The sequence below is a fragment of the Danio aesculapii genome, chromosome 18 (genome assembly GCF_903798145.1).
Source record: "Danio aesculapii chromosome 18, fDanAes4.1, whole genome shotgun sequence".
Classification (NCBI taxonomy): Eukaryota; Metazoa; Chordata; class Actinopteri; order Cypriniformes; family Danionidae; genus Danio; species Danio aesculapii.
In genome coordinates, this window is record NC_079452.1 from 42,989,209 (window position 1) to 43,004,011 (window position 14,803).

The 14,803-nt window shown below is 32.8% G+C and overlaps 1 protein-coding gene across 1 annotated transcript; it reads left to right on the top strand.

Annotated features, from left to right (window-relative positions):
* The first annotated feature begins 947 nt into the window (after positions 1 to 947).
* On the top strand, positions 948 to 10,986 carry alx1 (ALX homeobox 1). The gene is made up of 4 exons (XM_056478482.1): positions 948 to 1,298; positions 2,388 to 2,680; positions 3,791 to 3,919; positions 8,792 to 10,986. Exons 1-4 carry the CDS (start codon positions 1,094 to 1,096, stop codon positions 9,122 to 9,124), a joined length of 960 nt encoding a protein of 319 aa, XP_056334457.1. The 5' UTR covers positions 948 to 1,093; the 3' UTR covers positions 9,125 to 10,986.
* The last annotated feature ends 3,817 nt before the right edge of the window (positions 10,987 to 14,803 follow it).

Here is a 14,803-nt window from a genome sequence, read left to right on the forward strand (position 1 = left end):
GCTGGACTATTTTCTCGTTTCATAGGTTTTGTATGGTACTATTTTGGTGAAATAGCCTTATATATAAAAACCGCGTAATTAACAGACAGATCACATAATCTATATTTGAACATTTTTGACAAAAAGTTCAGTAAGTCCATACAGATTCCATTAAATTCATTCATGTCATTTAGGTCTGTATAACCTAATACAGAAAGTTGTTAATAAATATAGGCTGTCAATGCCGTAGGTCTATCAATTAATGCATTGCCTATATTTTTGTTACATTTCATCTTAATGAACAAATTATGTAAACTAAACCCATACAATAAATAAACCCACACAATAAATATATCTCCAAGATATCATTCCACAGACCTACATCATTTCAAACTACTAACATGTTTATTAAAGTCATAAAAGTTATCAGAGCAAGGTTTTGCGATTCAATTCTTAAACCGAAATACACTGAAAATACTTAATCAAGAGCTTTATTCGGACAATTTCTGCTAAAACAGTCGAACTTTGAATTAACAGAGTGTATGCAGAGTGTATGACAAAGAAGCTATTTTTCAAGTTACTTATGCAGTTACAAACAGGTTACGATTTAGTATAGCGTTAGTTTGATGTTAAATCCTAAATTTAAAAAAGAAAATCTGCAAAGCATCTAAAGACGATTTATTTACAATGTTGTTTAAACATTAAGCGACTGTAATATGTTTGCTGAAATACTTAACATTGTTTAGATATGGTTTAACACTTTAAATAGCGCGCTTGAGTGGGATTTATCAGTCAAATAATTATCAGGGGTATCCAAACACACAGAAAGCGAAAGCAAGTGTAGTTGTTTCATTTCGGGTCATCACAGACTTTCATAAATCTTATTTAGGGCTCGTGCGCGTGGGTGGAGTTTCGCCTTCTCCATATTCAGAAGTTGGGTGGCTACTTCACTCTCAATCTCTTTCCCGTATAAAGAGAGGCCCTCGGTCTCTTTAAGACAAGACAAATTAACGACTTGTACAAATAATTGGCTGCATTGCTTCATTTTTGACATCACTAAAACATTTATGGTGTCCATTGACGCGCTTCATGCTTGAGACGAGGCCAGAGGACAATGATGGAGTATTTGAGCGACAAGTTCTCCTTGAAAAGTCCAGCGATTAAAGGCAGCGATTACTACATGGACCAAGTCATGGAGACTTTAGATAATGTGCAGTACTACAACAAGGCATCGCCGAAATGCGTCCAATCATTCCCGATGCAGAGCAATGACCAGCACTCCTCCATGGACAGGTCGTCTCCGTGCGACAACCAAAGCAGTAAGTCTGGCTTTGCAAAATGTAACCGAAATGTTTTGTAAAATATTTAATAATTCTTGGTTTAGTGAAGAGTGTGTTGTGGTTCTCTAGACCTTTTTAAAAGTTCTTAAAAGTTTCTAAAAATAAATGCACTGGCATTTAGATTATAAACGCACAAAATGTTATGGTTTTCTAAATTGAAAAGTAGCAATTTTTTTTTTTAGCAAAATCAGTATATAACATTTTTGGTTTATTTCTATATTAATATGGTTAAAATAATATTATTAAGCTACGTTTAGAAATTAATGATCAGTTTAACATTTTTTTTTAACTCTAGCATTTTGATTGCGAAGTGTAGGCCTACTGTGCATATTTAACTGATATTTAGCCTACACGTTGGATTTAAAAAGTTAAGAATTTCCCCTCACAATTAGGTCTTATTTGAATGATTCTGTATTAGTTTTAAAGTTTAAAATATCGACGGAAGTAGCGATGTGTGACATTGAAAATTAGTTTAGACAATCCAAAAGAGGTTACTGAAACTTTCTTTTTAAATAGTTTCATGAAACATGGCCCTTGTCTAATTTATTTTATTTTAAAATGCTGTTTGCCCTTCAAAATAATACTGTTTTCTCAGAATCATTGATATTTTACATGTTGTAAACTGTGTTATTATTAATAATATATTATTAACACTTATGATGAAACTTCAAATAATAAAAAGGTCAGTCGCAAAAGTATTTTGCAATGAAGTGACTTATTTGTAGGTGACGATGAAACTCTAAGATAAAAACTCAGGTTTTCCCTAAATCCTACACGTTGACTAAATGGATAAATTCAGGCTACATCAATAATATTCTTTCGCTATATAGTGACTATTTGCATGTCATACGCTTCTTAAATTGTGCTTGCATAAAAGTGTCGGCCTATTTAAGGTCTTAAAGTTTTTTTGCATCCCTTTTTAAAATTATTATCGTGCTACAGTGTAAATCATTAGCCTTCAATAATTAGACTTACAGTTTCTAAGTTTTTAACCTTTCAAAGACAACTTTAATATTTAATTTTAGATTAAGCGCGGCTAAAACTGACCATTTTCTGTGACTACCTCAGGCGTGACTTACTGCGCTCCTAAATCTGAGGAGAGCAGCCTGCACGCGATGGAGAACTGCTGTAGCCTCAGGGTCTCACCGGCCACAAGCGTACCCGACAAAACAGACCTCGACGAACTCGGAGAAAAATGCGACAGCAACGTGTCGAGCAGCAAGAAGAGACGCCACCGCACAACCTTCACAAGCGCTCAACTGGAGGAGCTGGAGAAAGTCTTCCAGAAAACCCATTATCCAGATGTGTACGTGAGAGAGCAGCTGGCCATGCGGACAGAGCTCACGGAGGCCCGGGTTCAGGTAAAAAAAGAAATCTGTCAATATCATTATTAATACCAGTTAGCCCACATGCCTCGTTCGATAACAACGTAACTTTTGAGAAAACTTAAATAACGTACTTTTCAAACCTTTTGATTCCTCACAGCAAAAGAGAAAACCTTTCGTTTTGACTCATAAATTTTGAAGTTTTCCGTTCAGGCGCCAACATCAATTTAATTACTTAACAAAAACCACACAAAAAATAAATAAATCATGAAATATAAATAGCCTAAATGACAAATTATTACAAAAAAAAAATACAAATGAACCTCTCGTGGCAAACTGATCAAAAATGTCCTACAAATTCAAGATAAGGGTGGAAAAAGGACATTTTAATTATATTAACACCTCTAATTAATTAGCCTTTTATTAAAATTAGTAAGCTAATGTTACTGAAATTTGACTATTACGGGTGTAGTGTTTGAAGCCTAAATGAATAAAAAGCGACAATTCGCGGACCATATTCATATGTTTTACGCACTTTTTGCATAATGGTCAGCATTATGACCAATTACACCTTTCTTCTTATTATTAATGCAGTGCTATTATTATTATTTTTCATAATATGTCCTACCCATAAAAGTATAATTTAACACACTTTTTTAAAAACGCTTAAAATATTTTAAAATTATTAAAATATATATTAAAAGTTTAAAATATTTCAATCTACTAAATGATTGGTTGAAGTTAAAGAGTGAATAATTGCAACTTCAAGGAAAAGTTGATCTCTGATCCTGAAATTCTGTCATAACTTTTTTTTTTTTTACAGTTCTTAATATAATAGAGCTTCATGGTAAATGTTACCTTCAATTAGTTATATAAAAATCCCAGTATTGGTTGCAGCTGGAAGAGCATCCGCTGAGTAAAAGGAATAGTTGGTGGTTTGTTCAGCTGTGGTGACCCCTGATAAATAAGGAACTAAGCTGAAGGAAAGTGAATGAGTTGTATAAAATTGTAAGTGGTGTTAAATTGTAATGCCACATGGCATAAAAATAATAACTAATTAATAACTATAATAATACAAAATGTTATAGAACTCTTGAATTTTTGATAAAATGATAAATAACATCTCTCTATTTATTATTTCCAAAGGTATGGTTCCAGAACAGAAGAGCCAAGTGGAGGAAGAGAGAAAGATATGGACAAATCCAGCAGGCCAAAAGCCATTTTGCAGCAACTTATGACATCTCAATGCTGCCACGGACAGACAGCTACTCACAGGTGATTCAATGGATTCGTTTGTCAAAAATAAATCAATTAATGCTATTTATATGAACTGGTTACTCTCCAGAATTTAAACACTGTTTCTGCATAAGTACTCTGCTGTCTATGTTTTTATTTGTTATTTTGGCCTATACTGTACATGTCATACTATAAGTTTTGTATTAAGATTTTTGATAAGATTTATTATTTGTAACACTGGACCACGACACAGAGTCAGTTTCTTTCTGAAATTGAGATTTATGCATCATAAGCTTTCCTTTCCATTCATCAATGGATGGTTAGGATATGATAATATTTGGCTGAGATACAACTGAGAAATCCCCTTTAAGATACATAAATTAAAAGTTAAGTTCTGGTATATTTAATAAATATCTTTATGGAGCATGATCTGCACTTAATATTATAATTAGTTTTGGAATAAAAGTAAAACCAATCATTTTAATAGTACAATGTATTTATGCACATTGCCAAAATATACCCATACAACTTAAAACATAAGGTTTTTGTGGTCCAGGATCATATTTAAGCCTGTGTTGGTTAAGTCAGCAAACATTTGACTAATGGCATATTAGTTGTTACTGACAAAAACACACAATGCATCAGTTGTGGACAACAGCCTAACTGGAGCTGTGATGTGTTTTGTCAGTCCGAGTAAATGTGGAATGACAAACGCTGATGGAGGATAGCAGAAGAAGTTTGAGATGACACTCATATGTTTTTCATAGTCATAAAAGAAACCTGTGTCTTAATGGAGTGTCATTATAACAGGTCTATATTATGTCGTAAGCAGAGTCAGGATATAGTGTTAAGCCAGACTCTAGGGCTTGTGTTTGTCTTGTGCACATGACATGCGTGCAGGCACATTTCTGTGGTCAACACAAATGCATTTTTGTGGCCTGCAGGGTTTGTTTTTAAAAGCCTGGTCTGGATTTATTTAAAGTTTCAGCCGTAATTGTCACTGCATTTTAATGTAGATTGAGGGTGTATCTGATATGATGTCATTGGTTTATCAGAAAACATTTTCCCAGGCAAAACTAAAATGCCTATATTTATATTTTAAAATTGAATTAACTTTCCAGAGTGCATATTCTGTGTTTATGAATTTCCAAACATTTTTTTGCTTACACTTTTTTTTGCTTCATGGTTTCCTGCTGTTGGTTTTATTTTCATATTCATTTCAACCATACATACTATTTTTTTCCTCACTAATTTGCATTTTTGATGATAATCTCAAGAATCAATTTCTCAAAACTTAGGGTCAACTTTTAGGTCAAAACCCTTCTCAAAGTGAGCACAACAGCAAGTTTATTTGAGCTAAACCGTGGATCATTTATCATTGCTTAGGCACAAAATCTATTAAGTGAATCCTTATTACAAATTTTACATTAGTGTGTTTCTCACCAAGACTGAACTCTATGAACCTGCTATAATAAAAATGGTGTGTAAAAAGAAATGTAAGTAACATATGGAACTAAAATAAAAAAAATTATGTATGTCATTTGAACAACAAAATTAAAAATAGTCACAACATTTTGGAGCTGCACTTTAATCCTTAAAATGTTTTACTGTTCTTGTTCTAAATATACCTCAGACCACGTGGCTCAGACTTTACAAAAGATTGCATTAATTCATGTATTTAATAACACAACGTAAAAGTCCACAATACTTTGGATAATGTTATTGTCAACATTGTGCTAATCAAGGACCGACAATTAACAACTTTATTATCCTTAACTACCGTGAACATTGATACTGTTATAAATGTATTGTTAATTGTTTGTTCTTCTGTTACCAACTATACAGTAGTTATAGTAAATGACATTTAGTCACCTTAGAATTATAAGGTACTATCTAACATTTTTGTCAAAACTGATTTATACACATATTCTTATTAAATGACAGCTTATTTAGATTATGTGATGTTTTTTATGAGTTGTTTACATTTTAAGATTTATTTTATCTACAAAGTCGAACTCTAGCTTGGCTCTATAAGGTCCTTTCTGTGAACTAATCAACATTTCAAATGCACGCACGAGGACCAATCAGGATCAGCTTTCTTTGTCATTTCACCGGACTGCTTCGTTGGCAGCACGAAAGACCAGAAAGAAACACAAAACCAGAGTCGACTAAATAATGCTGCACCACATAAAACTGAGAAGAAACCTGAAGCTGAAAAGATGTGTGTAAATGTGATGATTTAGGAGCATTTTTTGACTTTAGGATTAAATTTTACATTGTTAAAAAAGAAACCGTTAATAAAAAATGTAATATATTAAATGTGAATTTTTTTTATTATAAATAGTTAAAAAACTAATTTGCTCATTGTCTGTTTTCTTTTAAAGTCTTTAATTGAGATATTAAGCCTTGAAGGGCAAATGTAATCCATGGGGCATTTAATTCAATAAATATAATTCAATAATTCATATAAAGCATATAATTCAATAAATATGACCATATTCATTACATTAAATGAACATCTGCACTGGACTAAATAATTAGCACAGCCTTATATGCTTAATTTGAACAAGAAAAAATATTCATTCTAAAACATTAAATAAATATTATAGAAAGCACAAATGTAACTCTCAAACATTCACATATTGTTAAGACACCTATTTTTATTTTATTAATGAAATAAATAAGTAGACTAATTGTATTTCTTGAAGTCGATTCAATCAATGATCTGCCTTCTGCCAGAACCTTATAACTCCAAGCAGAAAAATAACTTTTTTAGAATTAGAAGCTTCTATCTGCATTTGTCCTGTTTGTTTTAACCCCAACTTGCAAATGTAAGAGAATTTTGATAATTTACATTTAGAGTACATTTAGGGTCTCTGTCATATTAATGTATGAAAGAGAACTGTTACACACATATTGTTTGCTATATGGAATGCAAAAACTTTGAAGCTCAATAACTCAAAATAATTTAGAACGTAGATAGAACCTTATAATTCCAAGGTGATGATTTCAGTAGCTGTCTTCTGCAAATCATGGTAAATATGTGTGTAATCATTATCCGTTTGCTCAGAAATGTAATTAAACAAGGTAAATTCAACTGAATCTAGTAAAAAATATTTAACGCTGTAGGGTGACACGGTGGCTCAGCGGTTAGCACTGTCGCCCCACGGCAAGGTCGCTGGTTCAAGGCCCGGCTGGGTCAGCTGGCATATCTGTGTGGAGTTTGCATGGTCTCCCCGTGTTCGCATAGGTTTCCTCCGGGTGCTCCGGTTTCCCCCACAGTCCAAAAAGCTTCATCATATTGACTAATTCTACTGTCAGTTATGTTTTAGAAAAAAAAAACATGCTGTATAATGGTAGTAATAACAATTTTTTTGTGTGTTTTTATGATTCTGAGTGACAAAATGCATTTGTTGAATGGAACCTTACTGTAGTGTTATGGCAGAAATGAGTGGTTTGGAAACATGTATGACATATTCTGTCAGTTTTAGTGTATTCTGAATGTGAAATTTACTGCTGTGTCAAGCTGAAGTTGGAAAAACAAGTTTTTAAAAAGAAAAGAAATTAGCAAATGGGTTCCATCAACTAAACAGTTGTGTTTTTAGGTCATAGTTTTAATAGTGACAATATGTGCATGTGTAAGGACGCCTTGGTGTTACGGAAGAAATAGTTGATTTGAAATATGGACAGTATGACATATTTTGTTGCATTTTGGAAGTGAAATTTACAATTATGCCAAGCTGAAATTTGGAACGAGTTTAAAAAATGGGCTAGTAACTTAACTGTTTTTAAGACATTTATTAAGTGACAAAATGTATTTGTTGGGTAAAACGTACTATGATTCTTTATGCTAGTTTTGAAAAAAAAAAGTAAATAAATAAAATAAATAACACTAAGGTTTCAATGCATTTTGGATGTGAAATTTACAACAATGCATTGCTGACAGTTGAAAAGAAAGCCACATGAAGAGTTTTAGAAAAAGTTAAATTCTAAGAAATGGCTTCTAGAAACTGTTTTTTTGGTCACTGTTTTATAAGCAACAAAGTGTTTTGTAAAAAATGAGTTGATTTGATTCATGTATGAAGTGTTTCAGGGCGTCCTGAGTGTAAAATGATCTGATAAGCCGAGCTGAAAGTTGAAAAGAAAAATGATGTGAAGAGCTTTTATAAACAAATATTGACAAATGGGTTCTAGCAACTAAAACACGTGTTTTAGGTGACTGTTTTATAAGACAAAGTGTTGAGAAAATCTACTAACTTCTGGAAAATAAGTTATTTTGAGACACATATGAAGTATTTCAGGCCATTTCGATTGCGCAATTAAACTTAAAGGAACAGTTCATCCAAAAATTTAAATTCTATTATCATTTACTCACCTTTGACTTCTTCCAAACCAGTTTGTGTTTTTTGTTGTTACAATCTAATACTATGGAAATCAATGGTTACAGGTTTCCAACATCCTTCAAAATATCTTCTCTTGTGTTCAACTCAAACAGCTTTTCAAACAAGTCATTAGTAAGTAAATGATGACAGATTTGTTGGATAAACTATACATTTTAGTTTATAATAAGAAAAAGAAGTTTAACCCCTTAATGGTCGCCATGCTGTTAAGCAGGTTTAAACAAACTTGTCTTGACAAACTATATAAAATATGTACACACATAAAATAAGTATAAAATAATAGTTTTTTTGGGGGGGGGATAACTTAATTGTTTAATGTTTAATCAACTTAAATTTGTAAAAACAATTAAGTTAGCTTAATTTGTGGACAACATGAATGAAGTGTGTGTTTTTACAGTGTAGATCATTTATCATTTTAAAGTATGAACTCAACAATAGTGTTGACAAGGGTTAAAAAGCTGTCCTAGTGATTATAAAAGATGCTGATTGAAGTGTATTCTCTGTCACACAGATCTCCAATAACCTGTGGACGGGGCCTAGCGCGGGCAGCTCAGTGGTGTCGTCCTGTATGATCCCCCGAGGGTCCCCTCCCTGCGTCACGTCCCCGTACCCACATTCACCCAGAGCCACGGAGCATGGGGGATTCCCAAACCACCAGCAAAATCAGTTCGGAGTCAATCATGTGTCCCTCAACAACTTCTTCGCCGATTCGCTTCTGGCTTCGTCAGCGAACAGTCACGCCGCGTTTGAGACCAAACCGGAGTTCGAGCGCCGCTCCTCCAGCATTGCTGTACTGCGGATGAAGGCCAAAGAACACACAGCCAACATCTCCTGGGCCATGTGAACTTGTAATTACTCACAGAGCCAGGATTTCGATGGTTGTAGACTAATAATTATAATATTAACACAGCCAGTTATGCTCATGAATAAGTGGCTGTGCAAAATTTTATTTGAAGTTTTCGGTTCTTTTAAAGTAAGTGTTAAGGCAAGACGCTACAGGGGAACAGGGTTAAAAGAAATAGTTACTATATCACCATTCTTCATCGGCCTGTTGAATTTTTTAAGAGCTAAATTGTAAATCGCAATTGTATTGTATTGAAATGCAATGCAAATGATATGCAATTTTATGCAAATAAGGCATTATTTCAATTCAGTTTGAGGTCATTTGCAAATACTTCCAGAACAGATATCTGAACACTAGTTGAAGTCAGATTCAGAGCTTCATTATTTAGAAAACACTGCGATCAGCCAGAAAAAAAATCCCATTTTAAGTACAAAAACAATTGTGTCTTTATAAGGTTAATTATGTTTGAACATATACTTTGGTAAAACATTCAGAATACTGATTAAAAATAAAACTAAAGTTTGGTGTTCTGTATTTAAATATATGACTCAGCAATGGAAAAAAAAATCTACATTTGTTTTTGAAAACAGCCTTTAAAAATATGCGGATGAATTTGTTCCAAGTAAAAGTATAGACTTTAATCTGAAGCAAATTAGATGCAAATTGATAAATTGCAAAGCAAGAAACAATAAGAAGTGTATTTTGGATGTTTTCTTTACATTAGTCTGAAAAGGCGGTTCCACTTATTTTTAGGTGGCCTTAACTACTATGTACTTGCATCAAAAAAATTGATTTCTGGTGCTCTTGAGGTGGGATACAGGTAGGCTTAGGGATAGGTTAGGTGGTATTGGGTAGGTTTAAGAGTTGGTTAAGGCATAATGGATGGTCAACAGTGTAATTAAATATGTGATTACAGAAATTAATTACTTGCAGGTATTTAATCAATCATAAAACATGTATTTACACAATAAGTACAATCTAACATATGATTAATTCTTGTATACTGTAAGTACGTATTAGTTAAGGTCATCTAATATAAAGTGGGCTATTTAAAAAATATACAGTGCTCAGCATATACAGTATAAGTACACCCCTCACAAATCTATCTTTTAAGTTCATATTTTTAATAGGAAGCTACACAATATTATATTTGTGCATATACATTAGATTAGTCAGTACTGAAGCCAAATCTGGAGCTTATCTAACAAAATAACTTACAATAATGGTCTAAAAACTAGTACAGACAAATTAATGTTATAAAAAAATATTAAATACAAACTTAAAATGCAATTGCAATTATTTTTGCAATATTTAGCTTGAATTTAATTGTATTATCTTTCAATTTCTAAATCTGTTTGGTGACTAAATTATTATTTTCATAAATATATCTGTATAATAAATCTGTTTTGTTTAAATGCATCAAAATACATTGCCTATATTCACTAAGAAATGGATAAAAATATTCATTTTCAAAATGGGGTGTACTCAATTATGACGAGCACTGTATATAAATTTTTCCTTTATTGAAAGAGCCCAAAAGCCCAGAATCTCAAAACTGAGAGGTGCAACAAAGAAACAACACCAGCAACAAGAGTTTTAGCCTGCAGTGTCTCGCCTTAATGAAACAGTGAGTTTTCCTATTTTGTCTTGGGATCTGTTATTGTGAACCTGAAGGACAGAACTGTACAGTACAGTATTATCCTCTTATGACTGTAACAGAGATGTTACGGCCGACATACTAACACTATGTCTGTGTGCTTTGCAGCAAAGCTGTTTAACGCTCTCTAGCTGTGGCCAGTCTGCAGTGCCACATACAGAGGAGCCCTTTTTTATTTTATGGTAATAAAAGTTCATTCAAGTGAGAGTTGTGTTTACGTTTTGCACTCTCTTAGCTCCTGCCATTTGTAGAACACATTGGTTTATTATCTGGTTAATTTAGTAAATTAAATACATTTATTAGAGGACTTCATTTTTTGTATTAAATGCAGTCTTGTTGATTTATGAATGTGTTTTTTTTAATATGAATATAAACATTTTAAAAAATTGGGATCAATAGTGTTTTTCATACATTATTAAAATATTTGATCTATTAAATCTCTAATGTGCACCAAGGCTATTTAAACATTAAATAAATAAATAACTTGCAAACAACAATGTTAAATCATTATTAAAACAAAATAACATCAACACATTTTAATATAATAATAATAATCCCTGACATTTATACAGCGCTTTTACTGGACACTCATAGCTCATATTTTATGGAGGGAAATCTCCTCACCCACCACCAGTGTGCAGCATCCACCTAGATGACATGACGGCAGCCATATTGTGCCAGACCACACACCACACACCAGCTGATTGGTGGAGAGGTGAGAGAGTAATAAAGCCAATCAAGATATGGGGATGGTTAGGAGGACATGATGGACAGAGGCCAGTGGGCAAATTTTGGGGTTAAACCCCTACTCTTTTTTTCAAAGGACATTCTGGGATTTTTAACAGAAAGTCAGGACCTCGGTTTAATCTCTCATCCGAAAGACAGCGCTCATTGAGCAGTATAGAGTCCCCATCAATATACTGTGGTGTTAGGACTACTAACACCACTAACACCACTTCCGGCAACAACCTAGCTTTCCCACGTGGTCTCCCATCCCATTGGGACTGACCAGGCCCAATACTGCTTAGCTTCAGTGGGCGACCATGTGAGAGTTGCAGAGAGCTAGCTGCCAGCAACATATATTGTAAAATATCATTAATTAAAGTGATCACAAAGCTGATTATTTTCAGCTTTTTCTGAATTAACAGTTTCTCTCTCGTTCAGTAAGAAATCACTCTAATTTATATTATTATTATTATTATTATTATTATTATTATTATTATTATTATTATTTAGCAATGTTAAAAAAAAGTTGTTCTGCCTAATATTTCTGAGTAAACCCTAATATATATTTTCTAATAAAGCAGGTCAACAAAAACGACACTAATTTGAATTATATTTAGGAATAGCTACAGTATGTCAATAAAGGCGTTTCATTATTTTTCCACATTTTTCGAGTGCCTTGGACAGATTTTTTCTGTTTAACCTAAATATATATTTTCTAATAAAGCAAAGTCAACAAGAACAACACTTATTTGCCAATGCCAATAGTGTAGTGGTTAGTGCGTTGACACATGCTGTAGCACTCTGGTGCTCACGGTGACCTGAGTTTGATTCCCGACTCGAGGTCCTATGGCGATCTTCTCTCTCTGCTCCCCACACTATCCTGTCAAATACTCTCTACTGTCCTGTACATTTAAATGTGAAAACCCCGAAAAACAATATTTATAAAAAAAAAAAAAAAGCACTTATTTAAACTTGAAATATGGAATTAATCCTTGCTGATTTTGTTTTAAAAATACAAACAAACAAACAAATAACAAACATTTATACAGACATACACACTATTACAAATAATAATGCTAATATTAACTTAACCCTTTTGAATGTGTAAAAACACAACTCCTTTTTTACATTTTGTTCTCATGTTTTGCATCCACAGGTTTGTAAGTACTGTAGATGTTTTAGTATTTACAAAAGACAGATGAGAGTAAATAATAATGCATAACACTAATGTAACAGTGTTTTGTAGTATTTTCATGAAAATTGGAATCAGTAAAAAGCAGCTGCTCTAATAATTTAAAGACTTATTTCAGATAAACATGTTCTATTTTGTTAGACTAAGAAACAAAATGTTCACCTGCTGCCTTAAAACGTAAGTAAACCTTTTCAGAATAAGAATAGAAATAAAATAAAAATGAATTGGGCAGCAATTTTATAAATGACAAATCATAATGTGTAAAAAATGGGAAACAACAATGAGGAAGCTGTTATTATTAGCTGTTACATCTTAATGACAAGCTGAGCAAGCTTGTTATTATGACGCAATGACACGTTTCCATTTCAAAACACATCTGCTGAATAAGGTACATTTTTGAGAACATATGTTTTATTAAATCGAGTAGACAAAAGGAAAATAAAATGTTTTAAATCATGCAAACAAGTTCAAAATCCAAAACTTGTTGCGCCAACTGATGTTATTGATAAAAAAAAGTTCAAATTAGTTTAACGGTGGTCTGACATTTGTTATTGGATATTTAATCAATTAAAAATGTCCATAATGCACTTTTCATACCTTGCTGGTGACTAACAGATGGCGTGAGTTTCTGTGCATGTTTTAGAGTGTTGCTGATCTCTCTCTCTCTCCTCGTGGTCACTGCTCCATCATTTCTTCAGTGTAAGACTGATGGTGCAGCACATGTGAGGCAGGAGATCCAGCACACTCTCCTCCAGATGAGATCCATCAGCAGGGCAATGGGTTTGACCCTGTGGGGTGAGAAACGCTCATTAATAAAGAGCCTCACACTCCACTCGGGGGAGTAAAAGACGACAGAGAGACGGATCTCCTTCTGCTCTGCACAACACGCCAGACCTGCAGCTCAGAACACACTTGAAAAATACTGTCAACAGAGACATACTGCTGCATCAAGTCTTCAAAATTCAGCTCCTTAGTCAATTAAAATCATATTAGCATAATCTAATTTATAACACTTTTATTTTTATTACAGTTTTAGGACGTTTTATTATTAAAAATATATATATTATTTGTTGTTTTATGAATTAGGTGCACTATTGTTCAAAAGTTTTGGGGTCAGTTCACCAAAATCTCGTAAAAATTACCAATGCCTTTCTTTCATGAATGATAAATAAATAAATGTATAACATATAAACAATGATACTGTTGTAAATGATCATTAAAAATAGATGAAATTATATATATATATATATATATATATATATATATATATATATATATATATATATATATATATATATATATATGAAAAACTAAACACTTGAAGGGGCTGTTGAAACATGAAACCTTTATCATGACATGACCTGTTATGAATACGAATGAGATTTTATGCATGCTTATGACAATAAATGCCATTAAGTTCCATCCGCTAATCAAGTCATTAAAAATGCTAAGATGACATGGTTTGAGAAAAAATGGCTTGTCATAAATCTGTCATAAACATGATTGTCATGAGGCCATTATAACGATATTATTGATTTTATAACAGCATCATTAATATTTTTATTGACATCAACTGCAATGGTGCAGATCGAATTTGTCATGAAATGTCATTATTAAATATCAATGACATTTACTGCGTCACTATTTGCATAATTATATGTCCTAAAAGGATGTACGTTTTTGGTGAAGAAAAATACATATGCTTGAATGTGTAACAGAAGAGTAAGCCTATGCCTTTTGGACATACTACTTCCTCATAAACAGATCGTTATGTTGCTTAGTTACATCCCCTGTCAACCATCGACACATCATCCACATTTCTTTCATATTTAATTACCTAATTTATTGGAAAAGCAGCGGCGGGTTAATCTGTCATTCCCGAATATTTCATGCAGAGAAAACTCAGGTCTTTGGATAACTCTGCATTCAGAAGTAATGTCCAAACATACTTTATATAAGTCCACATTGTTGTTGCAGATAAAATATAACCTAGAAAATGTTTTTAAAATGTTCTAAACACAACACCCACTTTTTTATATTTAATTTCCTACTTTATTAGAAAAGCAGAGGCAGGTCTTTGGATAATTATACATTCAGAAGTTAA

What these genes read in the sequence shown, in the direction of transcription:
- alx1 (XM_056478482.1), top strand. Translation starts at nt 1,094, where the DNA reads ATGATGGAGTATTTGAGCGACAAGTTCTCCTTGAAAAGTCCAGCGATT. An exon ending in TCCGTGCGACAACCAAAGCA is followed by an intron (nt 1,299 to 2,387) that starts GTAAGTCTGGCT and finishes TGACTACCTCAG; the next exon opens with GCGTGACTTACTGCGCTCCT. An exon ending in TCACGGAGGCCCGGGTTCAG is followed by an intron (nt 2,681 to 3,790) that starts GTAAAAAAAGAA and finishes TTATTTCCAAAG; the next exon opens with GTATGGTTCCAGAACAGAAG.